At 40.8% G+C, this 16,251-nt stretch overlaps 3 protein-coding genes across 5 annotated transcripts in view; 2 read left to right on the top strand and 1 right to left on the bottom strand.

Annotated features, from left to right (window-relative positions):
• Positions 1 to 351, top strand: part of slc25a20 (solute carrier family 25 member 20) — a 9,822-nt gene extending 9,471 nt beyond the window's left edge. The window contains exon 9 of the mRNA XM_058761788.1: positions 1 to 351. This exon is cut by the window's left edge and continues 122 nt beyond it. The gene's annotated coding sequence lies outside the window, so the exon portion shown is untranslated.
• A 117-nt stretch (positions 352 to 468) lies between these two features.
• Positions 469 to 13,072, top strand: prkar2ab (protein kinase, cAMP-dependent, regulatory, type II, alpha, B). Of its 3 annotated transcripts, none has more exons than XM_058761784.1 (10): positions 469 to 1,357; positions 3,018 to 3,053; positions 3,738 to 3,877; positions 4,972 to 5,078; positions 5,152 to 5,305; positions 5,988 to 6,089; positions 7,835 to 7,909; positions 7,982 to 8,047; positions 10,109 to 10,247; positions 12,300 to 13,072. In XM_058761784.1, exons 1-10 carry the CDS (start codon positions 1,105 to 1,107, stop codon positions 12,422 to 12,424), a joined length of 1,197 nt encoding a protein of 398 aa, XP_058617767.1. In that variant the 5' UTR covers positions 469 to 1,104; the 3' UTR covers positions 12,425 to 13,072. The 3 variants fall into 3 exon arrangements, with proteins under 3 accessions (XP_058617767.1, XP_058617770.1, XP_058617769.1); XM_058761787.1 differs by lacking the exon at positions 12,300 to 13,072 and adding an exon at positions 10,751 to 12,280; XM_058761786.1 differs by lacking the exon at positions 3,018 to 3,053.
• Positions 13,073 to 13,086: 14 nt separating this feature from the next.
• si:ch1073-335m2.2 (msx2-interacting protein) overlaps positions 13,087 to 16,251 on the bottom strand; it is a 33,302-nt gene continuing 30,137 nt past the window's right edge. Inside the window, 4 exon segments of the mRNA XM_058761783.1 lie at positions 13,087 to 13,695; positions 14,119 to 14,277; positions 14,412 to 14,606; positions 16,101 to 16,193. Of these exon segments, the coding sequence (XP_058617766.1) occupies positions 13,564 to 13,695; positions 14,119 to 14,277; positions 14,412 to 14,606; positions 16,101 to 16,193 (579 nt within the window). The 3' untranslated portion in view covers positions 13,087 to 13,563.

Raw genomic sequence — 16,251 nt, 5'->3', positions numbered from 1 at the left:
GATCGATACGGGACGCTCCAGACCGACCGTAGCACACGAATGTCTCGCTGCTTTATGATTTATTCGAGAGGATTTTAATCTGTAATAGTCAGTGCCTTACAACAGACTGTGAACCGATTTCTGCCTTCAGGGAAACTGAATGTTTATACTGTAAATCAAACCCTTTAACAGCTAGCAAACCTCTGTCTGTACATTAGCATTTATCCGTTTCCAGCATCATCTGCCTTCGGCCCTCACGACAGGAATTCAGTACACAGTCAAGGCCTGTTTTAATTGTTTTGTTCATTATGTTTAATTAACAGTTATTATCACCCACATCATGTACATAAATAAATGTATATTGATCATTTTCGTATGATCTGTGAGTATTGATTTGTGTCATGTGTGTCCCTGCAGCACAGAAGCAGTCATAAGCAGCAGCTATATCTGCAGCAATAGCCAACAATACATTGTATGGGTCACAATTATACATTTCTCTTTTATGCCAAAAATCATTAGGATATTAAGATCATGTTCCATGAAGATATTTTGTAAATTTCCTACCGTAAATATATCAAAACTTCATTTTTGATTAGTAATATGCATTGCTAAGAACTTCATTTGAACAACTTTAAAGGAGATTTTCTCAATATTTAGATTTTTTTGCTCCCTCAGATTCCAGATTTTCAAATAGTTGTATCTCAGCCAAATATTGTCCTATCCTATAAAGATTATTTATTTAAAAAAATAAAATAAAATTTAAAAAATAAAACCTGACCCTCATGACTGGTTTTGTGGTCACACAAAGTCGTTGGGTTTTTCCCGCCACTTTCCTCGCCTGAATTTACCTCAGATTAACTGAAGCTTTGACGGGTTTATGTACAAATTTAACGATCTTTTGAGAAGAATGTGTTGATTAAATGTACAGAACAGTAAAAGCTGTAAGTCGCCGCCCTGCAGTCGTGATATTTTTGAGGACAGTCGATAGATATTTTCCGCTGCGATGGAAAGTGTCGATCCGCCACGGGTCGATGGCTCTGCCCGCAGGGGACGCGGGTCTGTAGGCATGCGGCGAGCTGCTTCATCGCGCTGTTGTGTGGCCTGTGAATGTGAATCACGAGCGGGATGAGCGCGTCGGTTCCGGCGGGTCTGACCGAGCTCCTGAAGGGCTACACGCTGGAGGTGCTGCGGCGGAGGCCCGCGGACCTGCTGGAGTTCGCCGTGCTGTACTTCACCCGCCTGCGGGAGCAGCGCAGCTCCAGCCGCCGGTCTCCGGTGACCCGCGGAGAGGCCTTCGACCGGAGCTCCAGCGGCGACGGAGAGGAGGAGGAGGAGGAGGAGGAGGAAGATGACTTTCCAGATGATTTTACATTCAAAGGTGGGCGCAGGACTTCGTGTTTTTTGTTGTTGTTGGTTTTTACTTTATTTAAACGCAAATTACAAACAATGAACTAAACATTCCTTGACAGCAGCAGTGACTTGGAAAAAAAAAAAAAAGAAATGATGCAAATAAATAAGAAGAGTAGAAAGAATTCATACAACATTTATAGTCAAATAATAGAACAGGGAATAAATCAAGGTTCCTTACTGATCAGTTCATTGCGTCCAGATACACAGCAGCTTTGTGTAAAACAGTCCAGTGTCAGTTGGAGGTCATATATTCCATTCTATAAATAGATTCAAGTTGTTCTATCCACAGGGATATCTTGAACTTGGTGTTTATCATCTAAGGTTTCGAGCTGAAACTCTCCGCACCAGCGTTTCTGAAAAAAGTTGCCAGTTTTTTCTGATTTTCACTAAAATTTCATGGCCCCCAGAATATTTTGTTGTATGAATATCTGAACATGCAATATATCAAAATAAAGATCAGACCCGCTACTTTCAAACAAACAAACAAAAAAATCTGTTTTATTCTAACTTCAAGCATTGTTTTTTATCAAGACTTGAATGTAGGTAGGTTTCAGAAAAAAAGCAACATTTTGAGCAAAAGCTGAGAAAATCGCATTTTTATCAAATACTACATCTGGATCATATTCAGTAATATTATTATCAAAGCAAGATGGCTTCCAGCAGTATCCCAAAGCTTCACAGGCCTTTAACACTTTGTAGATCCACGTTTAACTCCGAACATTAGACAGTTTTGTCATATTTGTGTTCATCTGCGATTATATATAAGATATTTTACCTCAGAAACAGATTCAACTGACATTACATACTGTGTATGTAATCATTATAAATATACATCATTATAAATACATGAATAGAAATACTGAATTGAACTCTGAGTAAACTGAAGTTTTATTATTATTTCTTGTTTAGCTACTGTTTACATTTTCATTTGTCAGTAGTTTTATGACCGTCAATAGTGACACTTATTTCTCTATCCATCTATCTATCTGTCTGTCTGTCTGTCTGTCTGTCTGTCTATCTATCGTTCTATCCATTGTTCTATCCATCCATCCATCTGTCCGTCTGTCTGTCTGTCTATCTATCTATCTATCTATCTATCTATCTATCCATCCATCCATCGCTCTATCTATCCATCCATCCTTCCATCCATCCATCCATCCATCCATCTATTCACCCATCCATCCATCTATTCACCCATCCACCCATCCATCCTTCCATCCATCCACCCTTCCATCCATCCACCCATCCATCCATCCTTCCATCCATCCATCTATTCACCCATCCATCCATCCATCCATCCATCTATTCACCCATCCATCCATCCACCCATCCATCCATCCATCTATTCACCCATCCATCCATCCATCCATCCATCTATCCACCCATCCATCCATCCATCCATCCATCCATCCATCCATCCATCCACCCATCCTTCCATCCATCCATCCATCCATCTATTCACCCATCCATCCATCCTTCCATCCTTCCTTCCATCCATCCATCCATCCACCCACCCATCCTTCCATCCATCCATCCATCTATTCACCCATCCATCCATCCTTCCATCCATCCATCCATCTATTCACCCATCCATCCATCCATCCATCCATCCATCCATCCATCTGTAGCTCCTCCACCCAGTAAATGCAACAGACGTGTTTCAGGTAAAATGTTTTGTCTGAATATTATTTTAGTATCACTGAGATACTATTACAGCTTTTATTAATATTGAGTCATTTTAATTGTATAATTTGTTTTTGTCTTTATATTTATTTTTAGTTTTATGATTTAATTTTAATTTTAGTAACATTGGCAGTAATTTTGTCGATTGGGTGTTTTGTATTTTTTATTTATTTGTTTCTAGAAGGTTTGTCTTTATTTTATTTTAGTTTTAAAATAGGGTTAATTTTAGTTTATTTGTTTTTTAACTAAATTTTAGTTTTTTAAAATTGCCTTTTTGGTTACACTTTTTTTTAAGGTGTCCTTGTTACAGTGTAACTATATATTTAAGTACTGAGTAATATTAATTAACTACGTGTACTTACTATATAGTTAGGGTTTGGCTTAGGGTTACTCGCATGTAATTATGCATAATTTATTGTTATTATAAACATACATGTAATGTGTAACAAGGACACCTTAAAATAAAGTGCTACCATTTTTTCTACAAAGTTTCTATTAGTTTTTATTTCCGTTTTAGTTCATCAAGTTAAACTTAATTAAAATGAGAAATGTTGCTTTGGAAAGTAAAATAAAGATGATTTCAGTTGATTTTAATGAATGTAGCTGTTTTTGTGGTGTGTCTGCTGCTGTTACTGCTTCCTGTCATGTGATCGTGTGTTCCTCAGTGTGTGCGGAGGCGTATAACCCTGATGAAGATGAAGACGAGGGCGACGAGCCGACGGTCGTTCACCCCAAAACCGATGCGCAGCGTCAGCGACTACAGGAGGCCTGCAGGGACATACTGCTGTTCAAAACCCTCGAGCAGGTTCTTACAGTAGATGCAGAAAACACGCAGTACAGTCATTAAAACTCAATTTACTCTTTATGTCACTGCTCAAAGTTTGGATGAATTAATTAAAAGTAGGTCATTATACTTCAATCAAATCACGATATGAACTAGAATCTGTAGAAATTAAGCAGCTACAAGACTATTCAAATATGAAGCGCTCATGTTCTGCGTGTCTCTGTGAATGAATGGCGCAGACGCACGGTTTCGTTTACGACACACACATACTGACGGTGATTTCAGCGTCTGCCGTCTCTCTACATGAGGACAGAAATACATGAACAACATCTCCAGTACTTATGAGTATTTTACCGTTTCATTTGAGAGAAACTACCGTAATATCATATACACACACACACAGATGAGCTATGCACAGGTATTTACGGCAACCCGTCAAAATAAAAGTTCAGTTTAACTTGAAGACATTATTGTGCTAAAAATATATTAGGCTACTATTGTTCAGTAGAATGTACTACTATTACTAAATTTAAGTAATAAGAATTTGGTAACAATAAAACAGAATGTGAGAAAAAAATAAAACATTTCATAGAGCTGTAAACGTAATTTTTGTTAAATTGTTGATGTTAAATTGTATAAGGTTCATGATTTTAATTTAATTAGACATGCGTTTTCATCATCAAGAATCAGCTAAAAAACACATCTCTTCCATCTTTATCTGACCCTCTAACTCTAGCACTCTCTATTATAATTCTATTCTATTCCCCTTTTAGACTTGCACTCTATTCATTCACTAACTGCTTGTTTTCTTAAAAAAAAAAAAAAGAACATTAGCTTCTCTGTTCTTTTTGTATTCTATCTATTTATCTTTTCATTTATTATATAATTTAAATTAAAAAACCTTGCTGCGTGTACTGCGTTAAGCTAACTGAGACTTGTCACAGCACTTGCATATCATTGCTCTTTTGTTGATTTTGATTGTCCTCTTTTGTAAGTCGCTTTGGATAAAAGCATCTGCTAAATGACTAAATGTAAATGCTTGATTTAACCGTTAAACAAGAGTCCAGAAAAATTAAAGCGTGTTTCACAGATGTGTCTGCCTCTGTGTGTCTCAGGATCAGTTCTCCGAGGTGTTAGACAGCATGTTCGAGGTGCTGGTCCAACCCAGCGAGTGCATCATCAGTCAGGGCGACGACGGCGATAACTTCTACGTGATTGAGAGGTGAGAGCGAAGCGGCTGCGTGTGTGTGACGCGAGCCTCGGCGGATGAACCGTCTTCTCTCGTCTGTCTGCAGGGGCGTGTTTGAGATCCTGATTCAGAAGGACGGCGTGAGCCGCTGTGTGGGCCGCTATGATCATAAAGGCAGCTTCGGGGAGCTGGCCCTCATGTACAACACGCCGCGCGCCGCCACCATCAGGGCCGCTCAGGAGGGGGCGCTGTGGGCGCTGGTGAGAGGCTCCGCTCATCATCAACATTGACTAATGGAATACAAAATGTTTTTCACATTTCACTTAGATTTAGTTACATTGCACAGGGGCGGTTTTGTATGGAAGCTTGTTTCTGCCTCGGATTTAAATATATATATTTTTTTAAATTATTTAATTAATTGCAATTTTCAATCTCACAATTCTCACTTTTTTTCTCTGAATTCTTAAAAAAAAAGGCTGAATTGTGAGGGATCCCATACAGCAAAAAAAACAAAAATATTTCAAAATATGTTGAAAAAAACAAATAAGTAGCAATTGAACATTATTAAATCATTATAAATCTAATTTTTATCTCTAGTTTGGCTGTTCGATCCACATTTGCATTTAAATATACTAAATATATTTTTTATTTCAAAAATAATTTTTTTTGTATGTAAATATATGCTAAATATATTTTTTGCTCTGTGGGATACAATCACAGCTGTGAGGGGAAAAGTCAGAATTGTGAGATAAAAGTTGCAGTTACTTCTTACGTTGTCATTCCAGTGTCGGAAACAAGCTTCCGTATTTTCGCCCCCTTATCTGCGTTTTTGCTCAAGCCCACATTAATTTCCGTGTTTTGCTCTTGACTCGTTTTTTAATCAGATTGACATATGTTATGTTTGTACACATTGTGACGATGATGTGTTTTTATTATCTTCAGGACAGAGCCACTTTCCACAGACTCATCGTGAAAAACAACGCAAAGAAGAGGAAGATGTACGAGAGCTTCATCGAGAGCGTCCCGCTGCTCAAGTCACTGCAGGTGCGTCGAGTTACTGTCCGTTCAGTTTAAAGTTCCTCACTGTCTTGATTGTTTTCAACCAAAACAAGCAATGACGAGAAAGAAATATACAATATAACAATAACTAATAACAATACAAATAGTATTAAAATTAAGTGGTGAATAAATGTAAGATAAAACAATTATGCATGTGAAACGATTAAAAAAAATCAATTATGCTCTAAATATGAGCTAAAAGCGTCAGTAGGTGGCAGCGAGGGACCGTTTTAATGAGTGAGTCGTTGAATTATTCATTCAGCTGATTCAGAAAGAAGCAAGCGACTGTCTTTATGAATGAATCACTGTATCGTTGACTCGCTCGACAAGACTGACAGCCAGTGTTCCCTCTAATGTTTTAGAACCGAAATGTTCTGCACCTGTGAGTTTCTGTTTGCATCAGCGGGTTCACTTGATCTTGAGGTCATCAGTAGTTTCCCAGCCATGTCTCCTCACACACAGTACGGGTACAAGCCGTGTCAATAATCGCTGATCCCAGTGATTCAGTCATGAATATCTCTGCATCTGACATCGAGGCCTTTGTAAACAATGTGATGTTACATTCCTCAATATTTGCATCATCAGTTATTCTTTACTTGTTCGGGTTTCTTGTGTGGAGTCTTTAGCTCAGTGAAATGTGCGCTGGCAGATAGCACATCTGGATCTTTTACCGTATTCATCCAGTGGATTAGTCCCTGGTAATGGCTGCTTTGGTTGTCCACTTTGAAACGACCTGAAACAAAACGATTTTTTATTTTTTTTTAAAGAAATTAATACTTTTATTCAGCAAGGATGTGTTAAATGGATAAAAATCAGAATCAGAATTAGCTTTATTCGCCAGGTGTGCGCAAACACAAGGAATTTGTTGTGGTTTTTTAAGGTGCTCCTGGTACATACACATCTGACATGAGAACAGAAAAACATTTAAATAGTAAAACTTAACAATAAATAATAATAATGTCTATGAACAGTAGATTTATGTACAGATGTAGAGTGAATTACAGAACACAGGTAATTCATGTGTTAGATGGCATGGGGAAAGTGATCGAAAAGACTTGTTTTGTTTGAAAAGATTTCTATTTTGAAAAAATGCTGTTGTTTTTACTTTTTATTCATCGAAGAATCAAAGAAAAAGAATCAAACCTGTATCACAGGTTCCAAAAAATATGAAATGATTTCTGAAGATCATGTGACGCTGAAGACTGGAGTAATGATGCTGAAAATACAGCTGCGTCACAGAAATAAATTATATTTTAAAGTATATTAAAATAGGAAATCAATATTAGAAATTGCAATAAGATTTCACAATATTATTGTTTTTCCTGTATTTTGATCAAATGAATACAGCCCTGATGGGCATGAGAGACTCCATTAAAAAACTTTTTTTTTTAATTATTAGGTTTATAACCTGTTAAACGCATTCACCGGTTCTAACTCTATAGCGACACCCGAGCATTGCAATTCTTTCGCTTTTACTAGAATTCAATCAAAATGCTTTTCCAGCTCATTTTTGCGTGTGCGCAGCACATTATCTCTTCTGCGCAGCTGTGGCGCGAGAAGTAAGCAGCTCAGAGCAGACATTGCTGACAGTATTGTGTCTAAGATGTAATACAATGTGTTCGTTAGCAACTGCATACAACGGGCAGCTGCATAAATTCATTAACATTATTGTTCCATAATTAATCACATTAAATCAGCAGCCCTAGTTATGACGTGTCTCTGTGTGTCAGTTATCGGAGCGCCTGAAGATCGTTGACGTGGTTGGGATGAAGACGTTCAGCGACGGCGAGCGAATCATACGGCAGGTGTGTCTCGTTAATCTCCTCGTGATGTTCTTATCGTTCCCTTCTGATGAATGTAATTGTGTTTGTTCTCAGGGCGATTCGGCCGACTGCTTCTACATCGTGGAGTCTGGAGAAGTCAAGATCATGATCAGAAGCAAAGTAAGAGTCTGTCGCTCGTGTGTGTTTAGCGTGAGTCTGTCGTTCATGTTGCGTGTTTAGCGTGAGTCTGTCGTTCATGTTGCGTGTGTTTAGCGTGAGTCTGTCGCTCGTGTGTGTTTAGCGTGAGTCTGTCGCTCGTGTGTGTTTAGCGTGAGTCTGTCGTTCATGTTGCGTGTTTAGCGTGAGTCTGTCGCTCATGTTGTGTGTGTTTAGCGTGAGTCTGTCGCTCGTGTGTGTTTAGCGTGAGTCTGTCGCTCGTGTGTGTTTAGTGCGAGTCTGTCGTTCATGTTGCGTGTTTAGCGTGAGTCTGTCGTTCATGTTGTGTGTGTTTAGCGTGTGTCTGTCGCTCGTGTGTGTTTAGCGTGAGTCTGTCGCTCGTGTGTGTTTAGCGTGAGTCTGTTGCTCGTGCGTGTTTAGCGTGAGTCTGTCGTTCATGTTGCGTGTGTTTAGCGTGTGTCTGTCGCTCGTGTGTTTAGCGTGTGTCTGTCGCTCGTGTTGCGTGTGTTTAGCGCGAGTCTGTCGTTCATGTTGCGTGTTTAGCGTGAGTCTGTCGTTCATGTTGCGTGTGTTTAGCGTGAGTCTGTCGCTCATGTTGCGTGTGTTTAGCGCGAGTCTGTCGTTCATGTTGCGTGTTTAGCGTGAGTCTGTCGCTCATGTTGCGTGTGTTTAGCGTGTGTCTGTCGCCGTGTGTGTTTAGCGTGAGTCTGTCGCTCGTGTGTTTAGCGTGAGTCTGTCGCTCATGTTGCGTGTGTTTAGCGTGAGTCTGTCGCTCGTGTGTTTAGCGTGAGTCTGTCGCTCGTGTGTTTAGCGTGAGTCTGTCGCTCATGTTGCGTGTGTTTAGCGTGAGTCTGTCGCTCATGTTGCGTGTGTTTAGCGTGAGTCTGTCGCTCATGTTGCGTGTGTGTTTAGCGTGAGTCTGTCGCTCATGTTGTGTGTTTAGCGTGAGTCTGTCGCTCATGTTGCGTGTGTTTAGCGTGAGTCTGTCGTTCATGTTGCGTGTGTTTAGCGTGTGTCTGTCGCTCGTGTGTTTAGCGTGAGTCTGTCGCTCGTGTGTTTAGCGTGAGTCTGTCGCTCATGTTGCGTGTGTTTAGCGTGAGTCTGTCGCTCATGTTGCGTGTGTTTAGCGTGAGTCTGTCGCTCGTGTGTGTTTAGCGTGAGTCTGTCGCTCGTGTGTGTTTAGCGTGAGTCTGTCGCTCATGTGTGTTTAGCGTGAGTCTGTCGCTCGTGTGTGTTTAGCGTGAGTCTGTCGCTCATGTTGCGTGTGTTTAGCGTGAGTCTGTCGCTCGTGTGTGTTTAGCGTGAGTCTGTCGCTCATGTTGTGTGTGTTTAGCGTGAGTCTGTCGCTCATGTTGCGTGTGTTTAGCGTGAGTCTGTCGCTCGTGTGTTTAGCGTGAGTCTGTCGTGTGTGTTTAGCGTGAGTCTGTCGCTCGTGTGTGTTTAGCGTGAGTCTGTCGCTCGTGTGTGTTTAGCGTGAGTCTGTCGCTCATGTTGCGTGTGTTTAGCGTGAGTCTGTCGCTCGTGTGTGTTTAGCGTGAGTCTGTCGCTCATGTTGCGTGTGTTTAGCGTGAGTCTGTCGTTCATGTTGCGTGTTTAGCGTGAGTCTGTCGCTCATGTTGTGTGTGTTTAGCGTGAGTCTGTCGCTCATGTTGCGTGTGTTTAGCGTGAGTCTGTCGCTCATGTTGTGTGTTTAGCGTGAGTCTGTCGCTCATGTTGTGTGTGTTTAGCGTGAGTCTGTCGCTCATGTTGCGTGTGTTTAGCGTGAGTCTGTCGCTCATGTTGCGTGTGTTTAGCGTGAGTCTGTCGCGTGTGTGTTTAGCGTGAGTCTGTCGCTCATGTTGTGTGTGTTTAGCGTGAGTCTGTCGCTCATGTTGTGTGTGTTTAGCGTGAGTCTGTCGCTCGTGTGTGTTTAGCGTGAGTCTGTCGCTCATGTTGCGTGTGTTTAGCGTGAGTCTGTCGCTCATGTTGTGTGTGTTTAGCGTGAGTCTGTCGCTCATGTTGCGTGTGTTTAGCGTGAGTCTGTCGCTCATGTTTAATGTTAATCTGATGTTAACGTGTCTGCAGACTCAGGCCGGTCAGAGGTCGCAGGAGGAGGTGGAGGTCGCGCGTTGCTCCAGGGGTCAGTATTTCGGTGAGCTGGCGCTGGTCACCAATAAACCTCGAGCGGCGTCTGTGTACGCGGCCGGAGAGACCAGGTGTTTAGGTACGACCCTCACTAAGGACAGAAGCTGAAATATTACATCAGTGTTTGTAGATGTACTGTATTTTCTGGAAAGTAAATCCTCATCAAAACTGCAGTGTTGAGAGAAAAAACAAATAATTAGCATTTATGTCATTATTATGAGAAACTTAGTTAGAAAATAATGAGTTTCTCGTAATAATGAAAAACGTTCTTGTAATAATGAAAAAAACTGTCAATAATAACTTTTGAGTTTGGCGGAAACAGGCTTCCATATCAGAAAAAAAAACATCTTTTTCCTTGTGTTCCTCTTTTTTCCTCTCCACAAAACTTTCTCTTTTAAAAAATTCTCACTTTTTTTCGGTGCTGAGGTTGGCTTCGTCTGGACCAGATACTGAAGCAGTCGCGTGGTTTTCAGACGAACGAATCTTCGGACGTCATAAATCACGTGCACATGAAGCTTTGGTGTTGATCGTAACGTCACTAGTTACAGGAAAAAAGTTTTTTCTCTCCCTGATTTTTTCCAGAAGCGAGAAGAAAATGCTGGCTAGAGTTCAGCGAGCGGTACCAGCCTCTGCCGCTGCAGCACGAGAGCTAATGCTTCAACAACACATCGAGACAAAACCAGCCGACACTCACTGTCACGTCTTACAACCGGCAGGAAAACGCTTTTGAAAAGAGAAGCTTTGTTTGTTTTTTGATGAGAAAAAAATTTGAGAAAAGTATTTTTTGTTGAAAGACATGATGTAAAACAAAACATGAAAAAAATACTAAAGTCATCTGTTAATGCAAAATAAGAGTGAAGTGCAAATCCCCATAATGCACCACACTTTGAGTAAACACACATCATTATCCAAGTGCAGGGGATTATGGGTATCTCCTCCAGTGCTTTACAAACCATCCAAACAGAAGATCCGGTGTAATATGTGTGACCTCAGTATTCAGATTTCATACATGCATCCTATTAAATATGAAAATATCGCTTCTCAGAGTCAAGCTAGTTCAAATAGAGCGACACGACAGGCGTTGGATGTTTCTGTGTATTTTCATTTTTCAAACTTACTTCATGTCAACTAATAATTACAAATATACTTTAGTAAAAGTGTAAAAATACTGCAAGACGTCGCATATTAATTAATCCGTTGCAAAACAAGCAGTGAGGATGGTTTTGTCGTCCTCTCTCTTGGATGGACTCAGTATTTACAGTATGACCCAGTACTGGACATGGGTCCTGAGGAAGCGCGGGACTATCCCGAGCGATTTAAAGTTGAAGTTTATATTTGGTCTCTTTGTTTGTCACACAGAGATGCAAACAGGGTAGGACGGGGAAAGGTGATCATGCTCCACACGCAATTTCTTTTAAAGATATTTGCTTTACATACTCATTTGTAGTTACTTTAAGGTATTTAAAAAACTAATATTTAACAATATTTGCAGCATTTTACAAACATCAAGATTGAGTATATTTGGTCAAAATCCCATGTTCTAAGAGATGAAGTGCTATTAAAGACAATATTAACTGATTAGACGTTAACGCTGACCTCAAATACTAAACGTTTGCCGTCTCTCTCTCTCTTCAGCGGTCACACATCTGACCCCAAATACATACAACACTTTGTCTAAAAAGGGTAATATTTTAAATAAAGAAAATACTACACAAAACCTATTGAAACCACCAGTTGTTTATTTGCCCTCCTCTCATTGGCTCGGAGCAAGTCTCAGGTGACCTGCTGTGATCTGAAAACAGCGAGCGGTCACTGAAGACGAAGAGGATCAACTTCTCAGACGCTCTTCTGGATTTTGGCGTTTGCTTGTACGGTGGCTCCGAGTCAAAACGCCTCTCGAGACGTGAAAAACAGAAAATTGAACCCAAACTGAATTTCTTTAGGCAGTGTGTAAATGTGTGATAATTTCGGGTTTGCTCTGTAACTTGACACATATGTGCTCATTTCAGTGTTATTTTAGGTTTCTCTGTAGTGAACTCTGTCAGATTCCGCTGGTTCTGCGCCGGGTTCCCTGTGATGATGATGATGATGATGCTGATGCTGATGAAGTGCATGTGTGTGTTTGCTGCAGTGATCGACGTGCAGGCCTTCGAGCGTCTGCTGGGCTCCTGCAAGGAGATTCTGAAGAGGAACATCTCTCAGTACGAGCAGCAGCTGCTGGCCGTGTTTGGATCCAGCATCGACCTCAAACACTGAGCAAACACAGTTTAGAGCTCCAGCACTGATCCTCTTCCCAGTAACTCTGTCCTGATATTCAGAAACACTGCAAAGTAGATTTTCTTCAGAAGTAAAGAATTTCTAGATATTTATACTAGACAATATTTAATCCAAATTTTGTTAGTTTTTGCTTGGAACGAGGAAAAATAATCTGCTTTAGTCTTTGAATTAAGATTATTTTTCTTATTCCACTGGCAGATATTTTTCCTCGTTCTAAGCAAAAACTTAACAAAATTTGGATATTTTCAGAAAACAAGACATTAAAGTAGTGCTGTCAAATGATTAATCGCATCCAAAATAAAAGTTTGTTTAAATGTGTGTACATTTATTATTTATATATAAATACTGTATGTGTGTATATATTTCGAAAATATTTACATTATATATTTACTTAATATATAAACATATATTTCAGAGAAATATGCTGTGTATTTATATATATACACATCGTACACAAAAACGTTTGACAGCACTAATCTTAAACCATTTTACTTGTAAATGCATCTTAATTCCAGAATTTGTAGATATTTATACTAGAAAACAAGACATAAATACTGAGAAAATCTTTTTTTTTTAGCAGTGTAATCCACGTGTTTGTGATTTCTCCCGAATAAAGGCTTAAATGAAAGACACTGACAAAGTTTTATGGACTTTTTTTTTATTTGAGTAAGAAAATTTGAAGTGCCCACATCAAACCCAGCGGAGCGCCGCCGGCCGACGTCTCTGGAGTATTTACATCACAAACGCAGCTGGATTTCCTCTGATCTGAGTCGGGCCGCAGCCGAAGGGGACGGCGGCTCTGTCGGGTTTGGGTCGTCTGGCCAAGGTTTAAATATTTAAAATATTTACAGTCCGGCAGAGCAGAACCTCCATGATCCTGTTCGTCTGCCGCCGGTCGATCTCCGGCGTCCAATCCATCCACGCCACTCATTAAAAACACGCATTTATCTTACAATAACTTCTATGATTCGTTCATCAAAAAATAGACTCAAAATCAGCAAATGAGGAGAGAACGTCGCTTGTCCCGACACATTTTTTTGCGTTTCCATGAAGAATGAAATCGATCAATAAATAGAAACACTGCAGACACATGAAGTCAGACTGTACAGGAAGGTGTATCAGACGGAGGTGATGACGATCATCAGGTGCGGAGAGATGCTGGAGATCTGGCTGAGGAGGTCCGGAGCGAGGCGTGACAGGTGGCTCTCGGAGAACTCGCACGGAGGGAAGATCTGCAGAACGTACGCAGGCTGCGGACGGAAGAGAGCCGTTAGATCAACGAGCCGAGAACAGGCTGGATGAGACTTTGAGCACTACTTTTTTGGTTTTCAAGATCACAATATCATTATCTTTTAAACTCTAATAAATAAACAAAACGGTACAAATAACGTGCAGCACAGGCAAAGCATGCAATGGCTGAGGCAACTTTAACATTTAAAGGATACAAAGTTATCGCTTTCCTTATTCAAAGTTATTTATGAATATATGATTAACCTGAAGAGTAAAAGCTTCATCATGCACTTAAAAGTTATGAGCTACATCACGTTCATGGACACTCGGGGCGTGACTGCTTTCATATATGCTGCCTTTTAAACACTCAAGTAACCTCTCAAGTGCCTCTTCATGAATACGGCTGTCCCGAGGGTTTTCTCGACGTGTGAACGAGCGCTCACCTGGTTGGAGCCGGGGTTGGGGACGTTGATGATGCCGGCCGCTAGTTTGGCCTGCAGGTAATTGATGAAGGCGGATTTGAGCGCCTGCGTCTGGTTCAACACGTCCTCCTGGTCCAGACCGCACGGCATGGCCAGCAGCAGGCAGAAGTCACTTTCCCCCTGAAAAAGGAATGAAAGTGTGTAAATTTGAGCAATATTTAGTATTATTCTTTTGGATGAACACCACATTTTTATAGAACCGACAGCCCTCCCGGACAATGCACCAGGATGCAAGCGGTTGTCGTGTCACGCACCGTCATCCTGCGAGCGACTCCCTCCAGCTGCTGCGCCTCCAGCCTCATCCTCTGAACGATGCGCAGGATGCCTCCGCTCTCCGGCAGAGGCAGAGAGCGCAGGCCCAGAGCTTTGTTTCCACACAAGAAGTGCAGCTGAACCGCCGCCGTGTCGTTCTTCAGCGCCAGCAGGCCTTGCCACACGATCGGGTACTTCTGTGTGAACAGAGTTTACAAAACACAACGTCTCAAGCTGTGCAGGCCCGGTGCACACAGACGGCTGTGTGGCTACACGTGTGTTCGTGGTCAGTGGAACACGTTCATGTGTTAATGCGGTGTTTCTACAACTTTCAGATTTAAAGTGTCTAAATATGGTTCAACAATAAAGCCAGTGAGCTTCAATAGCTGCATCTATACAAATCAACTACTTGACAGTTCTGAAAGCATCAACCCTCTGGCGCTGCTCAGTCATTTTTAAGTGGAATATGCTGGATATGATGATTTTTCTTTTCTTTTCCACCACCTGCGAACTCATGAAGAGCTCATAAATGGCACTTTACCTCCTCGTTGCTCCACGTTTGCTCATTTTGTTTTAGATACACTGCTCGTTCCCTTCGTGAAATCGTGTCGCATTTGTCATTTCATCCTGTTTTGGTTCGTTTAGAAGTATCTGGTTCGTGTTGCGTTCATATTTCATTCGAACCGCACCAGAGATCGTTTGGAAGCGGACCGAGACCCATCTCTTTAGCGGGTTCGATGCGCAGCAGGGTCCGGATCTTACTCTGATGAGCCGCACTAACAGAGCAATCGCGTTTGTTTTAATTGAACCAAACATGACAAGTGTAAACACACCCTAAAATTACTTTTTATTTTTTAAACATTTTATACAGATATTTCATAATTTAGATATTAATATTAATTAGCAATATTAAATACACTCAAAATGCTAAATATTAAAGAAAAAACATTGAAATGAAATATAGTATATTCATTTTGCAAATAAATAATAATAATAATAATAATGTACACAATTATGGCCTGATCAGTTTTGACTGCAAAAAATTTTATGGTCAGTCACAATTGTGACCGGTGGGAAAATGTGTACTGAATTAACTATTATGATGACTGCAGAAATATGTCATATATCTTAGCCCTGATATTTTACACTGACACCCGGCTCTAGAATGTGATCAAACAAACTCAGTTCCTGTAGGCCGCAGCCCTGCAGAGTTTAGTTCCAACCCTGCTCCAAACACGCCATCTAGTTTTCAAATAAGCCTGAAGGACTTGATCAGCTGGATCAGGTGTGTTTAATTAGGGTTGGAGCTAAACTCTGCCAGGCTCCGGGCTCCAGGAACGGAGTTTGACACCCCTGCCTTGAAGATAATGTGGACCAAAAATCTTGGTCTTCTCTTTATGTTAACACTTTACTAGCCTTTTGTTTTGGAGCTTTGATGCAGTCATCATCTTCTCAAGGTGCAAACAGGAATTTGATCATGTGACTATTTGCATAATCACGTGAAACTGCACTAAAACATCAGTCAGTAAGGTTTTTAGATGTTTATAAATGAAAGCCTTTTTTACGGTCACTATTGTGACCGGTGGGATTAAATGGGTTGTAGGGCCAGTGAAAATATTGGCAGGACAAGTAAAAATCAGAAGTACTGTTCGACTCGAATCTCTTCTGCGTGTCGTTGATGACAGACTCACCGTCAGAAGCTGCACCATGTTCACAGGCTGGTGTCCAACCAGCTCCACCTTAGACTCGGCTTGTGCCTGACTTGACTCTGGCTCTTGAACACCCTTGGTTTAAAAAGGAAGTTTTATTAGCATAGCTCTAAAAGTTAATAATTATTTAAAA

The sequence above is a fragment of the Onychostoma macrolepis genome, chromosome 22, assembly GCF_012432095.1.
Source record: "Onychostoma macrolepis isolate SWU-2019 chromosome 22, ASM1243209v1, whole genome shotgun sequence".
Classification (NCBI taxonomy): Eukaryota; Metazoa; Chordata; class Actinopteri; order Cypriniformes; family Cyprinidae; genus Onychostoma; species Onychostoma macrolepis.
Note: the sequence above shows the minus strand (reverse complement) of the source record. Positions and strands in the feature narration are given on the sequence as shown.